Genomic DNA, 24,974 nt, shown 5'->3' with positions numbered 1-24,974 from the left:
AGTTATAGTTACTCCAAATGACTCACACGTGTGATTCACATCATCATCTCTATTTCACATGTGTTTCATTTCAGTCATACTGTAACTTCTGATTGTCAGTTATAGTTATGTAATGAATAAACTAAATGGTTCTCTTAAAATTATAAGTTTTTATAATATCTTTTAAGTAGAGCTACTTACTTATAATCCAAACATGTAATGTCTTTTTTTCTGAAATAAACTGCATGGAATTATAATTTCATAGAAATGATTAGGAACAATATTCAGATGTAGCAAAAAATATTGGTAGATTTAGTAAAATGTTTCTTCATCCTCACGTGTGTATTTTTCCTATGTTTGTTAAAAACCTTGTTTGTTTTATATGTGATGAATATATTCATTGATCCTAATTTATTTTGTTTATCTTATCATGTGTACACCATCAAAAATGTCTTTTTTTCTATATGGTGTATGCTTAAATTCTCAGAAATACTGACAAGAGTTAGACTTTCTTATGGATATGTTAAAATGGCTATTGCTTCTTTCTTTGCATATTATAACAACAAAGCTTATATTTTGTTTTTGACATTTTTTTCTATTCTATTTTGAGTATGTACAATTATTAGAAATGCTGTTTAATTTGTATTTAACTCATGCATTAAATACAAAAATATGACTTTAAATTATGAGGTTAATAAACTCTTTAATTTTAACGTATCTTGATTGCCTGTTTAAATTTTCTCTGTTGATCTTTATGTTTTACATTTGTTAAAAATGTGTATTAAACATAATTTATTACATACATTTATTTTGATCTGTGTGACTCAAAACTTTTGGGGGCCTTAAAACTCTAACACAAAAATATCTTCAAGGTCATATCCAGTATCTCTCAACGATTATCAAGGATGACTGGAAGTATTTTCGTAAACACTATGGTACACAGTATTTCCTTGATACAATTCAAGCTTTCTACAGGTAAGAGTAACACATGCTCATCCACTTTGTCAGTTAGAATACTCTATAATAATTTTTTTATAGTTTATCATATTACTCTCTATTTCTTCCTAGTTTTTAATTTCTTACTGTTATTTTTCTATCAGTGCTAGAAAGATGCTTGCATATTTTAAACTATACCATTTTAATGATCATGTGAAATATATTTTTATTTGCATTCTAGCTGTCAATTTAACTCTTTAATCAGTTATTAGTTATTTCTCCAGTTTTATATTTTATTAAAGAATCAGTACAATTTGGGAATTTTTATTATTTATTGATGTACGTTTCATAGAGTAATGTTCCTTAGATACGACCAACATATCTGCCACAAAAAATATGCTATTCCCAGGGGCTGAGCATGATGGTTTATATACAATATAAGTAGTCAGATAGCATTGCAAGTTGGGACACTATACAATTATAGTTATGATAAAGATAACTTTAAAGTTTTGTTTGTGTTTTATGTAAAACAATTTATCACATTTATTTCATAAACATCTATGTATAACGTTTATATTACATGCATGCAAAATATTACTAACTGACACAAAATTTATTTCATAAAAAATTGTCCACCTTTGTTTGTTTTGCACATTTAATGGAGTCACTTTGAATGTTCATGAGTCTAACAGTTATTATATCAAGAAGAATTTTATTGTTAATTTTCACTGCACAATTTTGATATCAGTGTATAAAATAACAGGCAATAAATATCCAGAATTCTACCAGAAAAAGTTGGTAATCAGATTCACCAAACGTAATAAAAAAACCATTTCATACGTACCACCATTGTAAGTCAAAAAATCAACAGTATATTTGAGCAAAATGCTGTAATTTTAAACAAAGAACCAAACATTGGAAGCTGTATGTCATAACTGAACAAAACAACCCTGCCCTAAACCAAAATTTCAACTTGGAACTTGGATTCTTTGATCTCAGCTCTGAAAAGGGACCATTCCAAAAGTTTCTAAAACAACCCAGTAAAGAAATAATAATAAATATATGAATTAAATTATTGCTAGATTCTAGCCAGTACCTAATATGTAATTCTTTCTGAATACAAATACTGCATAAAATGTAATATTTTACTTCTAGGAAACACTTTTCATCTGAGATTTGAAAATTCTGGTCTTAAAAGGATGGTCTCTGAAGCTAACATTTGCTAGAGACCATATTATGCATGCAACATATTTAGATAAAACATTTTTTAAACTCTTGTAGTTCTTGCATGAATGATGTCTAAAGCTGTTACAGAAAAGGTTAGAGAAATCCTGCTTGGAGTATATACACTGCTGGTGAAAATCTTGAGGCCAATGAATATAAAGAAAAAATATGCATTTTGCATTGTTAGACTCAACCACTTATTTGAGTAGAGCTTCGAAAGATGAAAATAAGAAAAGGGAAAATAAAAATAAAACTTTTTTAGCATTAATAGGCAAAATGTGAACACTATGAAATTAGCCTAAATACTAGCTGTTCAAAAGTTTAAGAACATACCAAAAAGAAGTCCTAAACAGGGTAGGAAATGCCCAAAAGAGGTCTCAGTAGTGAGTTGCACGGCCGTCATTGAGAATAACTTCAAACATTTGCTTTGGCATGTTCGTTACAAGCATTTGCAGAAGACTGGCTGGAATGTTATTCCAAGTGGTGAAGATGGCTTTACAAAGACCATGCACTGTTAGAAATTGACGTCCATTTCTATAGACTTCCCTTGCCATCAACCCCCAAACATTTTAATAGGTTTCAGCTCAGGCGAACACACTGGATGGTCCAAAAGAATCACATTATTCGCCATGTAGCCAGCTGCTGTTTGACGCACCTATATAACCTGAAGCTCCATTGTTACATGGAACGAGAAAGCATCCCAGATCATGATGGAAACTTCTTCACTGTGTCATGTAGAAAATGTCTCCTGTGGGATATCCTTATCGTGCCAGTAACATTGGAAGCCATCTGGACCATCCAGGTTAAATTTTTTCTCATCAGAGAACAAAACCTTCATCTACTTTTCTACGTGCCATATTTGGTGCTTCTCAGCAAAGTTTAACTGAGCTGTTTCATGGTGTGGAAGGAGGCATGGCCTTTGAAGACGTTTGTGGTTTTTAAAGCCTTTCTTTCTTAGATGTTGTCTTATCGTTCTTGAGCTGCATTCTGCATCCATAAGGGCCCTAATCTGGTTTGACGATCAGTTAGTGTCTTGCTGGACAACCTGTTGAATCCTCCTGCTCAATGTCAGTAAAATTTTCTTGGGCCAACCACTTGAAATTCTCTTTCCGTATCTCTGAGGGTCTTTTAAGAAATTTGCAACAGCAGTTTTACTGTGCCCAGTGATGGAACGTTGAGAGAGACCTTGCTTTTGCAGCTCGACAATTCAGCCATGTTCAAACTCTGTCAACTTTATAGCCTTTGACGTGTTTTTACCCAATGTAACACAGGAGATGTCAGTGGAAGATGTTGGCAACGCTAATGCTTGAACACAAATGACGTGTTTACCGATTAAGGCTTTGTTTCAGTATGGTCTTAAACTTTTGGCCAGCTAGTATTTAGGCTAATTTCATAGTGTTCACATTTTCCCTGTTAAATGCTAAAGAAGTTTTTTATTTTTATTTTCCCTTTTCTTATTTTCATCTTTCAAAGCTCTACTCAGATAAGTGGTTGATTCTAACAATGCAAAATGCATATTTTTACTTTATGTTCATTGGCCTTAAGATTTTGTCCAGCAGTGTATTTTATTTCCATTTTAGTGAAAAAAAAATGAAGAATTTCTGTCAGGTTTAGCAATTAGATGTTAGTAAAAGGAAAAACATAAGTGAATAATTTTCTGCCATTTTCAGTAACTGCACACTTTTAACAACAGAAGATGTAAAAACTATTCGTATGTCACTGCTTGGACTTGTGAAGTTCTATTTGTCTCGGAGCATTAACTTTCAGGAAGTTTCTGCCCTTTTTGGATTTCTCATTACTGTTAAAGAAGAAGAGATGGTAAGTTTCCATTTGAATTAAAAAAATTAATCTTACCAGTTTACCTAAATTTGTACAACTATTTTTGACAAGTACTCTACCACAAATTGCTCTAAAGACAGGAGTCGTATTTGGTGTAAAATGTATAATAATAATGCTATTTAGAAGGTACATTTTTGTGTATTTCGTAAAAGTTGTCGATTTTAAAATGTACAACACTTGTTTTGATAGATAGAAGATTAAATATCAGTATCAACAATAAAACATTTAGAGTTGATATATTTATGTTACTGTGTTTTTCAAGAGCATGTTAGTCTGTGTTCTTAGAGTAGGATATGTGGATGTATTCAGTTAAAAGAGCAACTGTTAACCTCTATGATTTGGTACAACATATAACACATGTTAAACTAAAATTCTGTATGTGTATCTTTTATTAAAGGTTGTTGAAGTTTTGGAAACATTACAAACTTTAGTTGAAAGTCCTCATGCTAAGGACCAGTTGTTTTTGTTGTTGTATGAACCCAGCTGTGGAGAATTACTATATGGAATTCTTTTAAATCAAGATTTCTCATCAGTGTTAAAAACCAAGGTTTTAAAAGTAAGGCATTTTAAGACATTGCTTCTTGCTACTTTATGTTTCTTTTCAATTTTAATCTTAATTACAGGAAATTGTACTTAATATCTGTTTTATTTATCATACTCAAGTAATTTTCTCAAACAGAATGTTGAGCCAATATTCATTGATTTTTTTGAATCGGATTTGTTTTGTCAGTTTCTGTATGTAAATTTCAAGTTGTTTGTTTAACATAAAAACTTGCATAACATGTCTGCTTTATGTCAGTTCAAAATTTTACAGCAAACTTTTTTTTTTGTCAGGTTTTACAAGTTAAGATTAAAGATATGCATTGAGAATATCTGGAACTGATTATGTTCTAGTCACATGCTAATTATTTTGTTAATTTCTCAGTTTTAAAATTTAATCATCTTGTATACATGATATGTCAAAAAATATCCCCCCTTTTTGTTCTTCAAATTTGGTGGGTGGGTATATATTATGAATGTCTGGAACTGATTAGGCTCTGAATTGCCTCATTGATTTTCTGAAATTTTTTTCCAGTTTCAGAACTTATTGGTGAGGGTACAGCACCACTTACTCTTGTTATATTTAACAGATTTGACTGAATATTTAGTCAAAATATTACTTACTATTTGGTGTATTCATAAGTTTTTAGACTTATGTTTGTCTTTGAAGATAAATGTGCACATTATATACCTATTATTAATATGCCATTATTTTTTCAGTTAATTTCCTCATTGTTGAAATCAGATAAAGTATATGAAAAGTCCAAGTCGCGTCTCCGTCTTCATGATATTGGAATTTCTTCTCTGACAACTTTGTTAACACCTCAGCAGTTTTCTCCTGAAATGGTGTCTTATCTTTTGGACCAAATTCTAATGACAGGTAAAACAGTTCAACTTCAAATATGTCTTAGAGGTTTTGCACTTTTTGCTATCATATTTTTCATTTTTAACATTGCAACATAAGTCTCCTGTGTTATTTTAATTTAACCATAAAATAAATATCATCTATAATATTTATTTTTAATATTGCTTGTAAGAACAATTCTGTTCTTCTATTTTTTTGTATTTTTAGTTTTACTTGTGGAATGAGTTTCTTACTATTGTGTCTGTTTTGCTCTCACTTTGTGTAATGGATTTTGTGGTGTTAACATTTTTATTTCCAGCCTCTTCTTTCAACCTATAAATTTCACCTCCTTTGGTAATATATAAAAAATATTATGAAAACAAGGCTTGTATTGATACACAAAAGTGTTTACTAGATAACTCTTTTTAAGAACATTTGAAAAATGTATTATTTTAACCATGAATTTTTCTTATTTGTTGATTTTTTTAAATTTCTTAGAAACTGCTGAAAGCTTTCAAGGAGCTCTGTTCTTTCTCAGCTTTATTCGTAACATGGAAGTGGTTGTTAAATTTAATGCAGTTAAAAAGGTAAGTTATTTCACTCTTGATGCAACAAATGTAATAATTTTCCAATAGGTTTTTATGTGTGTATATTTATTAGTTAAAGTTAATTTCTAATTGTTTACTTCTTATACCATGATTGCTGTGGTGACTTTTTAATTTTCTAATTTCAGTTCCTATGTACAATCCAAGAGAAGAGTTCCTGTTTGAATACAGTGGCCAACCAGATTGGTTGGCAGGAATGTCTATTAGGATTATTAATAAAACAACCAATTACAGGTGTGACTGATCCCTTGTCCTCATGTGATTTGATAGACTTTTCAAGTGATGTTGAGCAGAAGGAGTCACAGCAAGATATTGGTATTTCTGAAACAGAAAAAACTACAAGGACAGGTACTTGAAAATTTGACTTAGAAAAATTTTAATTATCATATTTTAATGTTGCCATTGAAAGTGGTTAAAACCACTTTTAAATTCCAGTACATGTTGATATTATAGGTCTGACTTTATTATTTACTGCTGACAAAAAAGCACTTTACATTATAGATTGAATTAAGACACATGGAAGAGTAGGTGGATATGAAATAGGGTGGCATGAAACTGGTATACTGTTGATTTGCAAGCACTTTACATAGTATATTGAATTAAGTGGTACGAAATAGTAGACTGGTATGGAATGGGGTAATATAAAACTGGTATACTACTGATCAAGAAATACTTTATATAATAGATTGAATTGGCATAGAAGAGTAGGTAAATATGAAATGGAGTGATATGAAACTGTTCAACTACTGTTGAGCAAACACTTTACATACTAGATTAAATTAAGTGACATAGAAGAGTAGATGGGTGAGAAGCTAGAAATATATGAAACTGTTCAACTACTGAGGAGCAAGTGTGGACAGTATTGTGAACCATTGAATGTGTAAGTAACATTGTGTAAAATACCACTAATCTACCACAAAGACAATATATATTTCATGTACACATAGTATTTGGTGAACAGTGCCTATAACAATTTGTAGTATACTTGAATTCACCAATAATGCACCCATATATATTGACACTACAAAAAAATCAGGTTTTTTTCAGTTTTTTACATTTATATTAGCTCTAGTTTTGTTAATTCACAAACATTATAAAGAAAAGACTTATGCTTTGATTTTTTTTAACTAGGTCATGAATAATTTATGTTTCAGAATTTTAATATTCATCAATACCATTCAGGTTTCTTCTCATCTTCAATACTCAGTAAAATTAGAAATGTTCCTCATGGTTTTCATAAGTTACTTTCACAGTTTTACTTATGAAATAGTGAGATAATGTCAAAAGTGAGGTGACTATCTAAAGCACATAAATCACCATGATAATTGTTAGTTTGGGCAAATTGTAATTTATAATGCTCTCATTCATAAAAATACAAGTTCATATTGTAGTATAAAACTTGTTTGTTCTGTACATTTATTTAAGAGTATCAAATATCTATTCAGTTTAATGAGCAAGGCTTTAATTTGTTTCCTAAAGTTTTAGTTATGTATTTGTATTTTATTTATAATAACATGGCCAAAAGAAAGTTCCACTTCTTTTTACTTGATGCATTGTAAGAGTGATGATCAAATCTCACCATTTGGCCTGTCAAGAGTCAGGAAGATGCCTTCCTCCATGTCTCCACTTTAGGATTGGGAATGACTTATGCAGAAAACCTTAATATAACTTTGCATAACATCCACAAAACTAACAGAAAATTTAATGGAAAACATCTCAGTCTTCAATTTGAGTGAATAATTTATATATTATGTTCTAAATTTAAATTAATTAAATCTCTACTACTTTCTCATTCTTCTCTTAGCTGCTATTATAATTTTATGCAGTAATTGTATCCAGATAAGTTTTATCATGCCATAAAACCTTTGAAATGTTTTAACAAATAGCATGAGTTTGTGTAGTATGATTACTTGTACATATATTTTCACTAGTTTCAACTAGAACGTGGATGTAGTGTGTAAGACTTGAAGATAACTAAACAATACCTCTTCAGCATTTATTGTAAGATAAAACTTATAATCATGATCATGTGAATGGCCTTAAAATAAGACTACCTAATGTGTAAAGTCTTACTTATTAGCAAGTGAGCTAGTTCCAGAATTGAAGAAAACAAGGAAAATTGTATGTTTCATAATTCTTTCATTTGAAGTTTAGTGATTTGAAAGTGCAGATGATAATTTAAAATTATCCTCTTATAAAATGATTACAGTTCTTTCTTATGTGAAGTTTTTTTTTTTTTTTTTAAAAGCATGCAATATGCAATTTTAGCATTTTCAATAAAGGGGTATCTAAAGTGTTAAACTGCATTGGGAAAGCTAGGAAAAACACAATTCCAATAGAGACAAAAAGGGCTACTCCATGACTAGTTACCAGTTGCATGCTGGAGGTAGTGAAGAAGTAAAGAGCCCATTGTAGCAAAAGTAGGAATGTTCTTTGAAAGTGCAGAAATGATAGGATTTAGGTGTGTAATAGCAACAGAGGATTGTGTTCATAATTCTCTTAACAGGAACTAACTCAGGGAAGTTGTATGAGCTACATCATCTGGTTTATAACAAATGAAAGTGCATCATCACACTAAATGAGTCATATTTCTATTTAAATATCTGTAATAAAGTTTGAACAATTTGTTATCATCGTGTCCATTGTTAAACATTTAGAGAATCAAGAAAATTGTCATGGCAACTTCTGAATATTGTCTTGCTAATATGCTGGTGCCATTACTTTAAGAGGATTTAATAAGATATGACTTCATTAAAATAAAACATCCAGTCACATTCCCAATCCAATATGTATAGTTCCTATGCAAGATATGTATATGTATTCATGGTATACTATCAATAGACACTTCACCTGAATTTCTGTGTCTTTTGGTTGCTCAAACAAGTCCCCAAAAAAGTGTTGCCTATGCACAGTAGACAAATTTTACAAAGAAATTAAAGAGGTGATGGATAAAATTAACCTCTTTGAATTACTCAAAAGCAGCATTTTGCATTAGAAAATTCACTGTAAAGCAGTAATTTATAAACAGGGCCATCACATAGAACACATCAGTGGTAAAGGAATAACCTGTAAGGACTAGTTTTTATCTTGTATCATTACTATCAGTCTTAAATATATTTCTGTACTCATTCTACTGTTGAAAAGTACATTTTTGAAAATGTTAGATAACAGTTTTCTACTGTGGGACATTATTTTTTGCCTGCTTTACAGTTACTTTAGTTACATTAGATTCATTTTCTGAATTCAAGTATTTGAGCTAGTGTTTGTTTGCAAACTCTTATATTTGGATTCTAATAGAATGATCATTATCTGTCATTTAATGAGTTATTTCTGAATTTTCTCAAATTTTAATTTTCAGCACTTAGAAGATTCTTCATTAGTTCTTGCTTTAATATATATATTATTTTTTTCCACACAGAATCTCCAAGTGTGAAAAGAAGATTAAGTTTAAGGAGACTTTCTCAGCATTCATCCAGCTCTCTTCGATCCTTAGAAGAGTCTTTATCATCACTTCCTAAAACCCCTCAGTTTCTTCTTCAGTTAAAAGACCATATCTTTGATTTTGAAATACCATATCTTTTGGATAGGTACAGTTCAAGAAATCCTTATTGGTTTCTATTTCTTATGTAATTTTAATTGCTCTCTTTTCCTACTGGACTGGGCACAGCTTAGTGATTAGTATGTTGCTCTGCATATAGTAAGGTTCAAGGTTCATAATATGCTACTGAATACTCCAAATCTTTAGTTGTGTGTGAGAATTATAAGTGTGACAGTCTATCTTGCTATTCAGTTAGGAGTAATCATATATGTTGCTGTTATTGCTGGGTAGTTGTCTTCCTCCTGTCTAACAGTTCTTGAGATGGTTACTGCTAGAACCAAGTGGTCTGTGATGAGTACTTAACCAACATGTCACATAAAGTGTGGGTCAGGTTCAAAATTGCTCAATGTTCTCTTGCAATAGTATTTCAGATATTTAATAAGTGATGTTAAACTTATCTTATAATCGTAAGTCAATTTGAACCATGGCCCTTTAACAATAACCTTATTGATCTACAAAGATGATACATCTTGATACTACAGTTACCAATTAATGAGGAAATAGGTTTTTACTCTGTAATAAGAGTTTTGATAATGTATCCTCAGTTTCATTTAGATGTTATAAATACATTAGGTACAGTCTCAGATTTAGTACCTTGAAAATAAAAAGTAATGAAAGTTTTATTAACAAACCATACTTTCAATTCTCTTGATTTGTTGAATTAGATTTTGTTTAGATCAGCCATATTCTCATATTTTAACAAATTTATTAGTCACAGACTTGGATTTACTGCATTGTTATCAATGTTTTGTTACTTTCTTGTATTACCTATAGATCCAATTTTACTAGCCTGATGTACATTTGATAAACTAGTAGTTTTACATGTAGTAATTAATGGAAATTTTTACACAGACCTAGGTCCAACAGTCAGATTTCAAGTAGTGATGATGTGTCAACACTAGTAGCAGATGAAAGCCTGAATGATGATATACAAGAATCCAGCTCCACAAGTGTAGATATTCATGATGAAGCCAGCATCATGGAACAGAATACTGTTGTGGATGATGAACAAGTGGAATCTGACATTCCGACTAATGTGTGTGATGTTTTATGTACTGCTGTGTGTGAAACTGTATTCCTGGTGATGTGGAGAGGAGTTCAAGGTTCAGGAAAAGAAGCTTGGATTGTGAGTGAGATCAAAGTTAAACTTTCTAATGTAATAATTTACAGAGTGTGTACGTTAAACTTTCTAATGTAATAATTTACAGAGTGTGTAAGTTAATTTTCTAATGTAATAATTTACAGAGTGTGTACGTTAATTTTCTAATGTAATAATCTACAGAGTGTGTACGTTAATTTTCTAATGTAATAATCTACAGAGTGTGTACGTTAAACTTTCTAATGTAATAATTTACAGAGTGTGTACGTTAATTTTCTAATGTAATAATCTACAGAGTGTTTACAGAGTGTGCGTTAATTTTCTAATGTAATAATTTACAGAGTAATGCGTTAATTTTCTAATGTAATAATCTACAGAGTGTGTTAATTTTCTAATGTAATAATTTACGTTAAAATTTTCTAATGTAATAATTTACAGAGTGTGTACGTTAATTTTCTAATGTAATAATTTACAGAGTGTGTACGTTAATTTTCTAATGTAATAATTTACAGAGTGTGTACGTTAATTTTCTAATGTAATAATCTACAGAGTGTGTACGTTAATTTTCTAATGTAATAATCTACAGAGTGTGTACGTTAATTTTCTAATGTAATAATTTACAGAGTGTGTACGTTTGTTTCCTTACAAACTGCACCATACAAATAAATTGAAAGAATATTTTGTTAAAGTTAACTGGTAATTCAGAACTCAACAAATGACTTCCTGTCATTAGCAGTAACTTGTGAGCAAAGAAGCTAACTATGTGGATCAAAATAAAAGTTAACAAAATTAGTAATTCAACTACTTTCATATACTGATTGACTGGTAATATACATTGTCGTAAAGGACCAGATGTAGTCCATTGTTTAACATGCTAGACACACAGTTCATATTCCATTGTCACAGAATCATACTTCACTCTTGGTACTGTTTTGTGTGTTATTAAGAGTGATTGTCAAGACTGGCTGTCTTCCTTCTAGTTTTTCATTTCAGAGTTAGGAAACACTAACCTAGATAATGTTTGTATAGCTTGTATAAATTTAAGAAACATTTAAACAGTGTTCAAAACCTGTTAGTTTTACTAATCTGTCTTTACTATGGTTAGAGTTGTTATTCTGACAGTTTTATCTCAAATGGGTGTTTGATATATAATATTGGAATTAGAGTTTCTTTTAATATAACTTTAAAACATGATCACTTGAAGCTGAAGTATGCTCTGTTCTGTCATCCTAATCACAATCAAGTTGTTTTTGTCTTAGTATTTCAATTGCAAATTTCAACTCAAACATCAGACATGTAACCAAGGTCAATTATTGAGACTAGGAGATTAAGACTTTGTGTAAGGGGTCAGTGTTTAATTTGTATGTTTTTGGTCTTATTGATGTCATTGAGTATAGAGATGAACTTTGCATTGTCAAAATAACTATGATCATATCGCCAGAGCTGCTGCTTTGTTTTTATCTTCAGTGTAAGATTTGAACTTTTTTAATAAGTTGCTCTCTTTAGCATCATCTTGACAAAAACAGTGATCTGATCTTTACTGTAAGTGTTATTGGTATGATATTAGACAATGATCTATTCTTCACCATTAATATGGATTTTATTCTGACCAGTGTCATTTATAGCAGAAGTTCTTTAAAAGAAGCCATCAAAAAACTGATCTCTTTGGTCATAAATTTCACTACCACTTGAAGAGAAGATTTGTTTGTTTTTTTTACTTTCATCTCGATGAAGATTATATTGTGGGATAGCTAATTCTTTAGTGACACTTTTGGAATTTTACTTTCTTGGATTCCTCATAAGATTTAGGGTATGACATGTTTTCATTTTCACTCTCACTTTGACAAGGATTATAAGTTGTTTTGTTCTGTTGTATACTGTGATTATGTGGTAGAGGTTTCTGTTTTTTTAAGTGTCACCAAAATTATGTTGGTAAGGCATCTATTATTACATGATTAGGTGTCTGTTATTTACTTTTCCAAATATTATGTGAGACAGCTTTATTCTCTGTTGTTGTTACCTTTATGGAAATTATATATGCCAGTTCTCTTCTCTGATGGCTTCACTTGTTAAGAAGTTGCAGAAAAGTAGTGTTAGTTAATGTCATCAATGAATGATAAATAAATGGGACAAATATTTACACTCCAAGCTAATGTGGACCAAAAGCTGATTTTGCTCTCTCTCATTGTTTCCAACATTTTTGGACAGTAATTTTTTCTTTATTACTGAGTGTTATGAGTTTAATAACAAATTTATGTAATAAACATTAGCAATCACATAATAAATAGAATGAGATAAATCATATTTTTCTTTTTGTTGATAGGAAACTTATTGTAATTTTTAATTTCTGCACAGAAGCCAAATTCTATAAGTGTGAAACTTTCTAAGTCTGCTTATTTATTACAATTAACTGAAGTTAACTTACTCTTGTGTTTTATCTAGCATTTGTTCAATATATTTTTACATCTCATTATGCTAACTAGCATTTCCACTCAAAGGACAAACTAAATGACTTTTAATTCTACATATCCCTTTCATTAATTGCTATATAGACCATTTTTGATAAGTGATTTGTGATTGTGTGAATATATTTGTTGTTTCTACAAAATAATCATCCTACAATATTGAAAACTGTATCGTTATATAATTTGGCTTTTGCTCATACAACCTTTACATGTTTACTTGTTGTGGTACCCCCTGTCCTGGATGGAAATTATACAACTTCATGATTAATAAAAGTTAGCTTAGGACATGAAAAGTTGTTTCATCTATATATAATTTCATAAAGAAAAACACCCCTAAAAACAACAAAGCATAAATTGTGAAACTGTAAATTTGTACTTATCTATTCATGGACCCAACAAACTTTCATGCCAATTTTGGTAAAGATTCATCAACAGGGGTGAAGTAATGATTAAAAAAAATCGAAAAAACATCAATAAAAACTTTAAAATGCAAAATTGAAAATTTGTCTGTATTTCCTCATGGACCTAATAAACCTCTATACCAATTTTTGTGAAGATCCATCCACACCCTGCATAGTATTTACATGGACATACAACAGACAGTACTATAATATTTATATGGATGGTGCTAGTGCATTAGATTCGCATGTGATGTATTCATGACATCATATTTGCACCCTGAGAATAAAGAAAAATAAACTTCTCCATAACAGGAACATTGTGACCCCTATTGCAAACATGCAGACAGAATAAAAATCTCATAAAGCTGAGGGCTGCATATCATGGAATAGAAATGTTTTTCCAGTACCATTATAGTATAATGAATACACACTGTTTTCAACTATTTTGCATCTTATCTACAAAAAAATATTTTTGTTATGAAACTTACTTCTGATAGTAAAATACAGATAGAAAAAATTTGGAATTGAATCTTCTCATCTTTTAAAGATTTAGTTCATTTAGAAAAATAAAAGACAGCAAAATCAACAGAACTATTAGCTAAGACTTTCAATATTTATCTAGAACAAGTATCTTCCCATTAAATGTGCTTTGAAGGTTTTTTTTTAATGATATTTGATTTGCATAATGTTATTAGATGAATTCAAATTGAAAGTGAAATATATAATATTGTGTTTCGTAGTTGATTTACATTAAAGAAACATGATATGTGATATTTAATTGTAAAAATATATCACTTGTTTCAAGAATTCATTAAAATTCACAATTGCCTCATTTCTTAACAAACCTCAGGTTATTGAGAATTATTTTTGAAACTGATTATCACCTTATTTGACATCATAGTGTAAAGGAAATTCTGTAGGAAACTTTCTGCTTTTTCTGAAAATTAGAGAGCAAAAATATGCATGTTTGATGTGTGTAGAGTATAAAATAGGTAAGTATTATTTCAAAACACAGCAAAATAAATTGATACTGTTTTGGTTATAATCATTTTTAATATGTAGAAAACTAATTTTAACTGTAGAGACAGCACCATTTTAGCACTTGTAATTAAATAAGAAATTATTTGAATTTAATATACTGTAATAATATAACCAGCTTAAAGTGAAAGGCAACAAACGTTTGTATTTTGACAAGTATACAGACAATATTTTGGATGAAAGAAACTTTAATTTCTTAGTATTCTGTACTGAACACTAATGAAGTTTAGTATTGAAAACAAAAAATCCAATTCAGGAAAAATAAAGTAATTTGGCTTTTTTTGTTTAGGAGAGAGGAGAAGTATTTGCATGCATAAATATGCTGGCCTTGAGCAACCACTTATATCAATCACATTTGAATATCAAACGTCATATCTTGGAATTAACCTTAGAGAGTTGTCTTGTTGATTTGCAAGAAGCTGGTAAGATATTTTTATTTTTAGCTTTTGAACCTTGAATTTACAAATTAACTCAAGAACGTTTGATATCTATGTTACTGATAAATTATTCTAATATTACAGTAAGGAAACACATCACGCTAATACATTGATAAGCTTGCAAGGAATGATTTGTTAGCATGATGAATTGATTTATTTTGAGGGGATTATAATAAGAAAAAAGATACAAGGATTTAATGTAAAGCAAATTATATCATCAGATGACAGGATTTATAGATAATGGTCGAGGCTGGTTAAGTGTAAGAAAAGTGAATAAACGTATCTAACTATAACTAATGTTGCTAGGGTTTAGTAAAATCACTTGCTTTTATGATTTTTATAGCTTTTGAACATTCTCTTTCTTTCTTAGTTTTTGTTGAGTTTAAGAGAAACATTTTATTTCTAAGTATTTTGTGAGGTGGCTGGTATCTTAAAGGAGATATCTAAACCATACCTATATACATGTTATCTTGGCTTTTTTCCAAGGAATGTGGTGTTTGTCCTATATATATATTTCTTCCCATGTTAGTGTGAATAATATATATATGCCTTTCATTTGTTCCTCTTGTGGGGGTTCTTTCAGGTTATACAGTTAGATGTTTAAATACAATTTTATGTTATTAAATAATTTGGTCACACCAAGTATCATTATTTTTTAACATAAAGTAGAATCTAACAAGTGTTTTTCATTTTTAGATGTTAATGTAAAAAATAGAAAATAAATTAATCACCAGTATATACAGGAAACCTCATACCACCAAAGATAAGATCTAATCAACACTTACCACTGCAGTATTAGCTTACTTCACTTTGCTGTATAACTTTGTACCCATAAACAAAACTTACAAGCCATATTGAACTATTTAGTCTTGCATAATCTAGTTTTAACCCAAACATCATAGATAACCTTTTAATAAGCTTGAAAACCATATTATGTTACCAAAAATATTATGGTAACTCTAACCTTTTCCCTGTCAACAATATAAAGCATAAGAAGTTTATGCCAGAAATTGTCAGTGAAGTTATGAGCCTGTTAAATAACTTGAGCATTGACATAAATATTTTATTCGAACCTTTACATAAGATAAAATACCTTGATGAAACTCTGTAAAATGGAAGACAACTGCCTATTGTGGAGACACAAGTGTAGAGGACAACATTTTGAAAGTTTTCCGCCTTTCAAGACCTGAAGACAAAAGGCAGAAGACTTTCGAAGTATCGTCCTCTACACTTGTGTCTCCACAACAGGAAGTTGCTGTTCGTTCTACAAAGTTTCATCATGAATACTCTGCCTAAACAATCTATCAAAGAAGTAAAATACCTTATTATCTAACATAAAATAACCCCTACTAAAGGGACAGACATAGGGCATAAATGCTACCTTATGCAAATGTAGAAAGAAATGTAAAGGATAAATGGCATATTCCTTTGAAATAAAACACAAACAACACCAAGGTTATGTTTAGAGGTTAATTTCGGATCTCTGCTTTAATGTGTCATCAATTTTAATCAGGTCACAAAATAATTTGTGGCAGTTTCTTTTTTCTACAACTAAAACTACAATCAAAAACTAAAAAGGAAAGAGATATTTATAAACTATTGAGATAATCAAACAAAGCCATCTTTCATTAAACCCTACCAATGTCAGTCAAGTTTACGTTAGTTTCCTGCTGCTCGTATATTTGACCAGCTTTGGCATTTGTCTGTGATCCTGTTACCTTGTTATATCATTTCTTTTAAATTAAACACTTGTGACTTTATGCATATATAAACCCTTTATTGCTTAGATACAAATCATTTGTGAAGAAGACAAATCAATGTTATCTCGTATGTTTCCCTTGAAATAAATCACTTAATTATGTTTATAAATTGTTGTTTGCCAACTTATTATTATTTAGTGTTGAATTTACAACCTATAAATGTATTTGACAGTAATATTTTCATTAAATCCTGAACCAATAAATGAAAATTTTTACTTTAATATGCAGGAATGCATTCATATTTACTTACTCCATTAATAATATATACATCTTTTATTTTTCCATTAAAGTATAAAACTTAAGTCTATACACTAACCTAAAGAGAGTTCTTGATGACCTTTAGGACAAGCAAGTGCAACCTACACAGAAAATGCTATGGAACTAATGAAGATTGTTTATGACTTTGTTGTTCTAGAAAATATCAAGGATGACAGACGTTTGAGTGTTAAGGTTGGTATTGTGTATTGTTTCACTGAAACAATCTGTAAATGTGTATTTTATGTATTTATGTGTTTAAGACTAGTTAGGTCCTCAACTTATAACAGATTTCTTACTAACTGAGCTAACATTTTGTTTCCTACAGGCTGTTATACAGACTGTGCTTGTATTTTGTGTCTGAAGCTTTAAGATTTCTTAGTGAGTTATAGTGTTTTGTCACAGTAAATATTCTCATACCCTTAATCTCAAGTAAGTATTACACAACTTAGATTAAAGTGATCAGTTATAAAAGCTGTTATATTATATTAGAAGTGGTAACACATCAAGAATATATGCATTTCAGAACGATTACTATTGCTTACATAGTAGGCTAGTTTGCTATCTTCTGAAAATTTGACTGTTATATACCACCAAAGATAAGATCTTTTCAACACTTACCACTGTATAACCAACTTTAGCTTGCTGTTTACCTTTGTACTTTCTGTTCTAGTATTTCTGGTTTAGGGGAGTAATGGCATGCAGTTAAGTTACCCTTGCCTAACCAGATATTTGAAAATTTGACTGCATAGAATGTTAATGTAAGAACAAGTGTAGAACAGAAGAAAGAAACAAGTTTTGTAAGCCTTAAATTTCATTATGTTGAGAAGATAAAATTGAGGTAAAACAGTATTAAAATGAATTGAAAATTAAAGTATGAAAGAATACAGTTGACATACACAGACAGGTACATGAGAACAAAGTGTTTTACAGATCTTGACTGTTTCAAAGCAAAAGATAATCTCCTAAAAGTGCTCAGAACTACTCTTATAATTTTACAGTCTCTTTACAACTGACCAATCACAAGTAGAATTTTAAGAATCTGGACGTACCTCCTGAATGTGTGTCGCAAAGCAGTCTTTTATACACAAGGTAAATCAGTGCACATTACAGTTGCAAATCTCGAAAAACTACTCACTACTAAACGTTTTTGTGTAACTTTAGTATAAATACATGTAAATCTTGATTCATATGTTGTTTTATTCAGACCTTATGTAAATGAAAATGTGCATATTTGCCCATTTTTACATAGAAAATAAGTTAATTTCTAAATTTCGTTATCCAGGTCACAAAAGCAAAATTTGAAGGGAATAATGGCCATTTTCTGTACTTTTACAACATAAGCAATTAAGAAATAATGCATACTATCCAGAAATAAAATTAGTGTTACAGGGTGTTATAAATTTCTAAACTTATAATTAGCATGTGATGAAGCTCTGTTACATGCAAGCATTAAGATAATGTAAGTTACTGTTGTTTATTTTTATTATTAGTATGCTATGTAAAAAGTAATTAGTTAACATAATAAGGGTTTTCTTATTTAGTTTACAAAGTAATTCCTTTGGTCAGTACTTTATGGCATACGAAAACCCTAGTTGTTATGAAAATATATGAAAAAGAATAGCTACCATTTTAAAGTCCTTCTATGAGTGTAGTACCTTATTGTAGTTTTCTTTATTTGAAACAACTCTTTATAATTTCTAAGATGAGGAAAAAGATAACTTTAGTTTGTAAGATAGACTGAGGTAAATATGATCTGTTTATATTAATTTTAATAACAGACTTTGTTTTATTGTACTGTTTGTTTCAATAAAGTTAAATGGCACATACCATCATTAGGCCTATAAAGTGTTGTAACATATAAGCATGTAGAAAAAATGGCTTTCAGGTTTACGGTAATGGTTATAATATGTAATGGAGTAGTATATAGCTATGTTTATTCATATGTAGCAGTTTTTATTTCATTACAAGAGTAAATTGACAAAAACACTTTAAAAAGTCCCATGGTTATCATGGTGTATGTTTGAAGTGCCTGTGTTTCAGGGATAGCAACATTCATTTGAATTATTAATTTTCATGAATGCAAATGCAGGAGTGGCCAGTATAATTTCACTAGACTTGAAAGGATTAACCAAAATTCCAAATACAAATAAAATTCTTTTAAACAAAATGCTGAATTTAGAATTTATATGTATGTACAAACTTAATTTCACACATATGTGATGAAAATTAAATTAAATAACATATATATATAGAAAGATAAATATTCAAAGACAGGAGCTTTGCCAGGTTCATATAAGCCTCTACTAGTGCTTTCTCTACCCATACCAGCTATTTTTAAGTATATAAACTGAGGACTGCTTACTGCTGATTTGATATCCTGCCTCCTTTCGTAAAGTAGCTTTTCTTGAAACTGTCAATGCAAATTTTCATTGGTTACCATTAGCCTTCTGCCTCCCATTTCTGCATATTCACATGTAAATGAGAATGCAATAGTCTCCACCAATAGGAACACAACAGCACTCCTATAAAAACCAGTACATTCTTCACATCTACACTTATTAACCACCTCTCAGTTGGCAATACAACTGTACAGATGTGCTGTTTTTTTTCTCAGAGATTTATTAACATTTTTCATTACACTACTGACTTAGTTTTTTTTACTATCTATTAAGGTGGGCCACAGAATTTTCTCCCAATGAGTGGTGAATCATTCCACTCAGTTGAGAGTAAGGCAGTGGCATTCTACAGATGTCTATAGCATACAGCACTTCCTGTTGTACAGTTCCAGATATCACTTGGTTTGTAGCACTACACTGTGTTCCTGTCTGTATATCTGATTGAATTTTATTTCTTTCCCTGCCATTACTTCTTCCTATCACCTCTGGATGTATGTTGCTTGTGAGTCTGGTTTTGGTTGGTTTTCATAATGTGTAAATGATGTTACACTCTTCTATCTGTAGATCTGATGTCCAATTCCACATGTTACCAGGTTTTAGTTAAAGCACTCTGCGAGGATAATATATATATAATTACAGTTTGCATATCAGACTGAGACGTTTCTTCTCTCTACCATTCTTTTGGCTCCCTGCTAGTACAGCAGTAAGTTTACAGATTTTCAATGCAAAAATCGAGTTCAACTCCCCTCAGCAGATAGCTCAATGTCGCTTTGCTAAAAGAAAACACACACACCATTCTTTGGGTGTACATTCCTGGTGGTTCTGGTGTTGGTTGGAAATAGTCCAGTTAAAGTGTCCTCACAGGTGTGTTGACCAGTATTCCTTTTCCTGTTGTAGGCTGAATGAGAAATGTCCATTGCTACCAGGTTTTGGTCCAGAGATGCACTACTGGTTTGCAGTCCCTGTTCCTATCTTCTGCTGGATGTCAATTTCTGGCAGATCTGTTGTTGGTTGCAGCAAATTTTTTGACCTATGTGTAGTCAGATATCCTGCTTCTACCATAGGCTGGAAGTGCTATGCCTATTGCTGTCAGGTTTTGGACTGGAGCTGTTGTCCATTTCGAGCTTTCCATGTGCCTACTGTCTGCTGGACATTGGTTCCTAGCAGATTTGGTGTTGAATGTGTTGGAAATGCACGTAAATCAAGACATATTTTGGTATGGAAGTTTGTCTTCCCTAGAAATCCTCATTTTAAGATGAAGAGATAGGTGATTCTCAACATTTTGCAGATTTGATGTGGCATTCCAGATAGTGTTGTATGAGATTGAACTACCACTATGGTCTTTTATGCCCTAGCCACTTAACACTCAGGAGTCCCATTCATTGGTCATACATATTCCAGGATTTCTTCCTGTTTTTCCACCTTTTATGTTTCCAACACTGTAATAAAATAGTGAAGATTATACCTGGATCAGATGTGATGCAGTCTCCTGCCAAGGTGTGTTCTTTTCTCTTTTGGTTCTTTTTTTGCTTTAGTTGGGCTAAACTTTACTATATTTAATGCTATCAGTGGTTGAACTTCTAATGTTATTCTTTATATAATCTGATGTTAGACGTTTTTAGAAATTTTGATGAGTTTTCGTTATATTGTTGTACAAAATATCTAGTAAAGTTTATTTACATATGTCCTTTGTTTGCAGCTGTTGAAGTAAAACGTGTGAGCATGTGCATTTAATTAGTAAGGTGCTTGCTTTTTCTGGTCAGAAAAAAACAAATATTACTGTAATAGATTAATCCTTTCCATTTATTAAACAAATGTGCACAAAAATATAGGTATGCATTTTGTTCAAAACAAAATTGAAAAAATAATAGTTCCACTGTAAAAATACTTTTCACACAACTGCTAATAAATAATTATTTAAAAGTAAAAATATAACTCCAGTTAATTAACACAAAACTTAGATTTGGTATAAATCTTTCCCACAGTTGTTAGAGGATGTTTTAAGCTTGCTAGATGTCTTGCTAGTGTTTGAAGATTATGCTGGTGAAGAAGGATGGCTAGAGATGGCAGAAATTGGACTTGGAATCATCCTAGTATGTGCCTCGTGTGAAAATCTTGAAGTAAGTTTTTTCTTGGCCATGAAATCAGATTGCTAATAAAGCCAGAATTGAAGGTCTAAAGATAAAAGCTAATTTAGTGGTTACAGCAAATTTAAGTTAAAAGCAGCGTAACGAACAAAACAAAACATGAGAGACTGGACATAAAATGTCATAAACTGAATTTAAATTTAAATCTTGTACAATCATGTAAGCTTGTATAAACTACTTGCTTCATAGTCAAAGTGATGACTAGTTAATAAGTTGTATGATATTTATCTTGTAGCATCATAACCATTTAAGTATTGTGAAAACTTGAAGTAGTAGTAATTTTTCTACACTGTGACAGCCAGAAATGTAAAATTTTTTTTTCAGATATTTATGTAGATTATTAATTATTTTACAGTCAAAAGTTAGAAATAAAATCTAATGATTAGTCTTCATAGTTACTAACATAACCTCAGCAATGTGAGAACTTTAATTATTAGTATTATCACAACAATAGCTAATTTAAAATGTTTATCATTTAACAACCAGGAGTTAAATTTGAAAATAAAACAAAAAAGAATATTTATTAGAAAAATCAGTACTAAAGATTTATTTAAAAGTTAAATTGAGGTCTTTCTCTAACCTACCAGAACAAGAAGAAAAGATACTGGGTGTGATTAAAACATTACAAAACAGTCTTTGTTTTGAGTGCTTGATAAAAACCACAGTTATTCTGATACACATGTAAAATACTTTGTGTCTGAATCACGATATGAGTAAATGTAGAACCTCTCCTGGCAGTCCTGCAGTAGTGTATCAGAATTAGAGTATAAACAAACACCAGAAATGCCCTATCAGTGTTAATATGTTGTAATCTAAATCATTTTACACTGTCTATGATCTAAAATATTGTAAAGTCCTCCAAGTTCTGTCTTCATATAATGTCTACATTGGTTTATTTTCTACATAGTTGTTACCCTGTTAGCAATAATTTTGTCTTTAAAAAAACAAAATCTATGACAAAAATGTTCATGAGAGACACCCAGCATTTATAGTTCTGTTTTTCTTTACCTGAAAATTAAATTGACAGATTTCTTGAAATCTAAATGTATGATCTTTTCTTTGTTGTCTCAGTTGTGTGCAATAGCAACTGCCAAACTTCATGCACTGGTACAAACACGTCCCCATGCAAGCCTTAATGAAACATGCTACTTGTTAACAACAGTTGACCGTGTGCTGACTCATTCTGTTGAAGGTATGACATTGGAAACATGGTATCCTTCATTACTTTGTTTCACTCCTTTAATGCCACTGATTTGGAAATACAGTGTTAGATTAATTAATAAAGTAAAACTCCCTTCATATTTTCTCATTTTAATTTTTGGGATGATATATTTTTTTAATTGGTTACTTTTATGGATGGGCTTAACCAATAGTTATTTAATCTGTATCTTTATTCCTTTATTAAAGTAGGTGATCAGGAACATTACTCTTTTCTTATTCCTGTGGTTCGAGCATTGCTGGACAAGGTCACTGGAAGTTTACAAGGAAGTCAGTATTTACAAAGTCTGCCAGATACTGTGGCTGGTCCTGCATTTTTTGAAGACTTTCAGCACTATATCCTGAGTCAAGAGTGGAGATCATTCATAAACAAAATGGTTATTATGTGAAGTTTTCTTGTGTTAACATAAAGTTTTCTAATTATCATCCAGTCAATTTGATTATTCTGTAACTTATCAGAAAAATTCCCAGTAGTCCATTTTGTTTCATTGAAGTTGATAATTGGTTTTTTATTTGAAATTATATAAGTTTACCAGAATATTTTAGTTTGCTTTATTAAATTTTGTAATACATTATTTCATCATAGTTGCATTAGTTGGAACTTTCTGTTTGTAGTTATATTCTCCCTGTGGTACCTTGTTATTTTGCTGGAATGTCAGCCAGTAGTCCTTATCAGGTTTCACATCATATTTTACTCATATAATTAAGGACAGTTTTATCAATCAAGTTTGTACAATCAAGAAATTAGTTTTTGGTCATGTAATATTGTTCTCCCAGAATCTTCTAGTCATTTAATGAGATTATTTAGAATTAAGATGTTAGTATAACTTATCAGAAATACATATATCAAAGAAGTATTTTTGCCATTCCAAGCTGTTTTGTGTTGCACATTATGAATCATCAGTGACTACTGATTTTTAGGCTGTTTGCATGTCAGATGTTGGTATAATGTTATCTTTGTTTTTTTGCCCCATCAGGATGTATTTTATTTTACATATTCAGAACAGATTTCTTTAGATGAAATTGCTTCATCAGGAACTTGAATTTATTTTAATATCAAATATTGTTGTAAGGTGTTATCCTTATGTGATTTTTCTGTATTAAGGTGGTGTTTTAATTTTTTCATAACTACACCATGTATTTTCCATGTTAAATTTAATAGGTGTTTAGTTTTGAGTTTGTATACTTCACCAGTATCATATAATCACTATCATATTGTGTGTGTGTGCTATCTGTTATAATAGTATCATTATTAAGTTGTTTTTTGTTTTTGATACTGTTTTCACCAGTAATAACCTGTAACATGATGCATTTGTTTGGCTAGGTTCAACCTCATCAAGGAAGATATTGCTCTTTTAGTATGGATGAGATAAAAGAAACTATGAACATGTTCTGGAATCAGTGTTACGAGAAAACTAAAGTTGATCTTCATAAAAGGAATCGAGAAGTAGGAGAGAGTAAACTAAGGTTTCAGGTATATAGAATTTTATAAATGCTTTCGAGACTTTTGCAAATGTTTACTTGATGTCTGCGTGTAACTTAGTAACTCTTACTTAAACCCAGAAAGACAAAACATAAAATCACATTGTCAAGTAGTTGCAATTGAAATAATTTATCAGTGTTGCTTTTATTAAGTGTCATAAACTGAATAGTGACAACATAAATGTAACACATAGAAGTGTATTAGCAACACAGGAAAGGAGTGTTTTTTTCGCATTCCTTGGAAAAACATTGAAAATGTAATTATTACCTCTGCCACTAATGGTCGAAAGAAGTTATGCTTTTATACCTGTTTGTATTATCAGCAGGATTTCTCAAATGAGTGAATGGATTTGAATGAAAGTTGGTATACACTTGGAATATGATCCAACTTTTAAGTGTTTAGTTCTTGGAGGGTCAAAGTTTATAGCAAGAGCACGAAAATAAAAACAATCCCCATCTATTAACATTGGGACCAGTTTTTTGCATTGTTTTTATTATATGACTCAATCAAAAATAATCTGATGTTAATGAAACTCGGTGGACACATATAGAATATTATTCCTCATTGTCCTTTCAGAGATGATTCACATCTGTTGATAATGATAAACATACAGACACATTATTGTTTTTTTTACAGCTGAATATTATGGAAATAATACAGTTTTTACAGAATAAATTTCATTAAATCTGTATCAGAACCAATAAAAA

General features: G+C 30.6%; 1 protein-coding gene across 1 annotated transcript in view; it reads left to right on the top strand.

The window, feature by feature from the left end:
• The window catches only part of LOC143255916 (neurobeachin-like protein 1), a 111,556-nt gene that overhangs the window by 31,270 nt on the left and 55,312 nt on the right, over positions 1-24,974 (top strand). The window contains exons 12-25 of the mRNA XM_076512338.1: positions 852-954; positions 3,810-3,957; positions 4,376-4,534; positions 5,239-5,398; positions 5,861-5,949; positions 6,096-6,315; positions 9,386-9,554; positions 10,418-10,691; positions 14,858-14,990; positions 17,109-17,215; positions 21,405-21,539; positions 22,638-22,758; positions 22,974-23,161; positions 24,109-24,258. Coding sequence (XP_076368453.1) covers positions 852-954; positions 3,810-3,957; positions 4,376-4,534; positions 5,239-5,398; positions 5,861-5,949; positions 6,096-6,315; positions 9,386-9,554; positions 10,418-10,691; positions 14,858-14,990; positions 17,109-17,215; positions 21,405-21,539; positions 22,638-22,758; positions 22,974-23,161; positions 24,109-24,258 — 2,156 coding nt within the window. The remainder of the gene's footprint in view (positions 1-851; positions 955-3,809; positions 3,958-4,375; positions 4,535-5,238; positions 5,399-5,860; positions 5,950-6,095; positions 6,316-9,385; positions 9,555-10,417; positions 10,692-14,857; positions 14,991-17,108; positions 17,216-21,404; positions 21,540-22,637; positions 22,759-22,973; positions 23,162-24,108; positions 24,259-24,974) is intronic.

This window comes from Tachypleus tridentatus, chromosome 7, assembly GCF_004210375.1.
Source record: "Tachypleus tridentatus isolate NWPU-2018 chromosome 7, ASM421037v1, whole genome shotgun sequence".
NCBI lineage: Eukaryota > Metazoa > Arthropoda > Merostomata > Xiphosura > Limulidae > Tachypleus > Tachypleus tridentatus.
The sequence above is the reverse complement of the archived record's forward strand: the minus strand, read 5'-3'. Positions and strand labels throughout refer to the sequence as shown.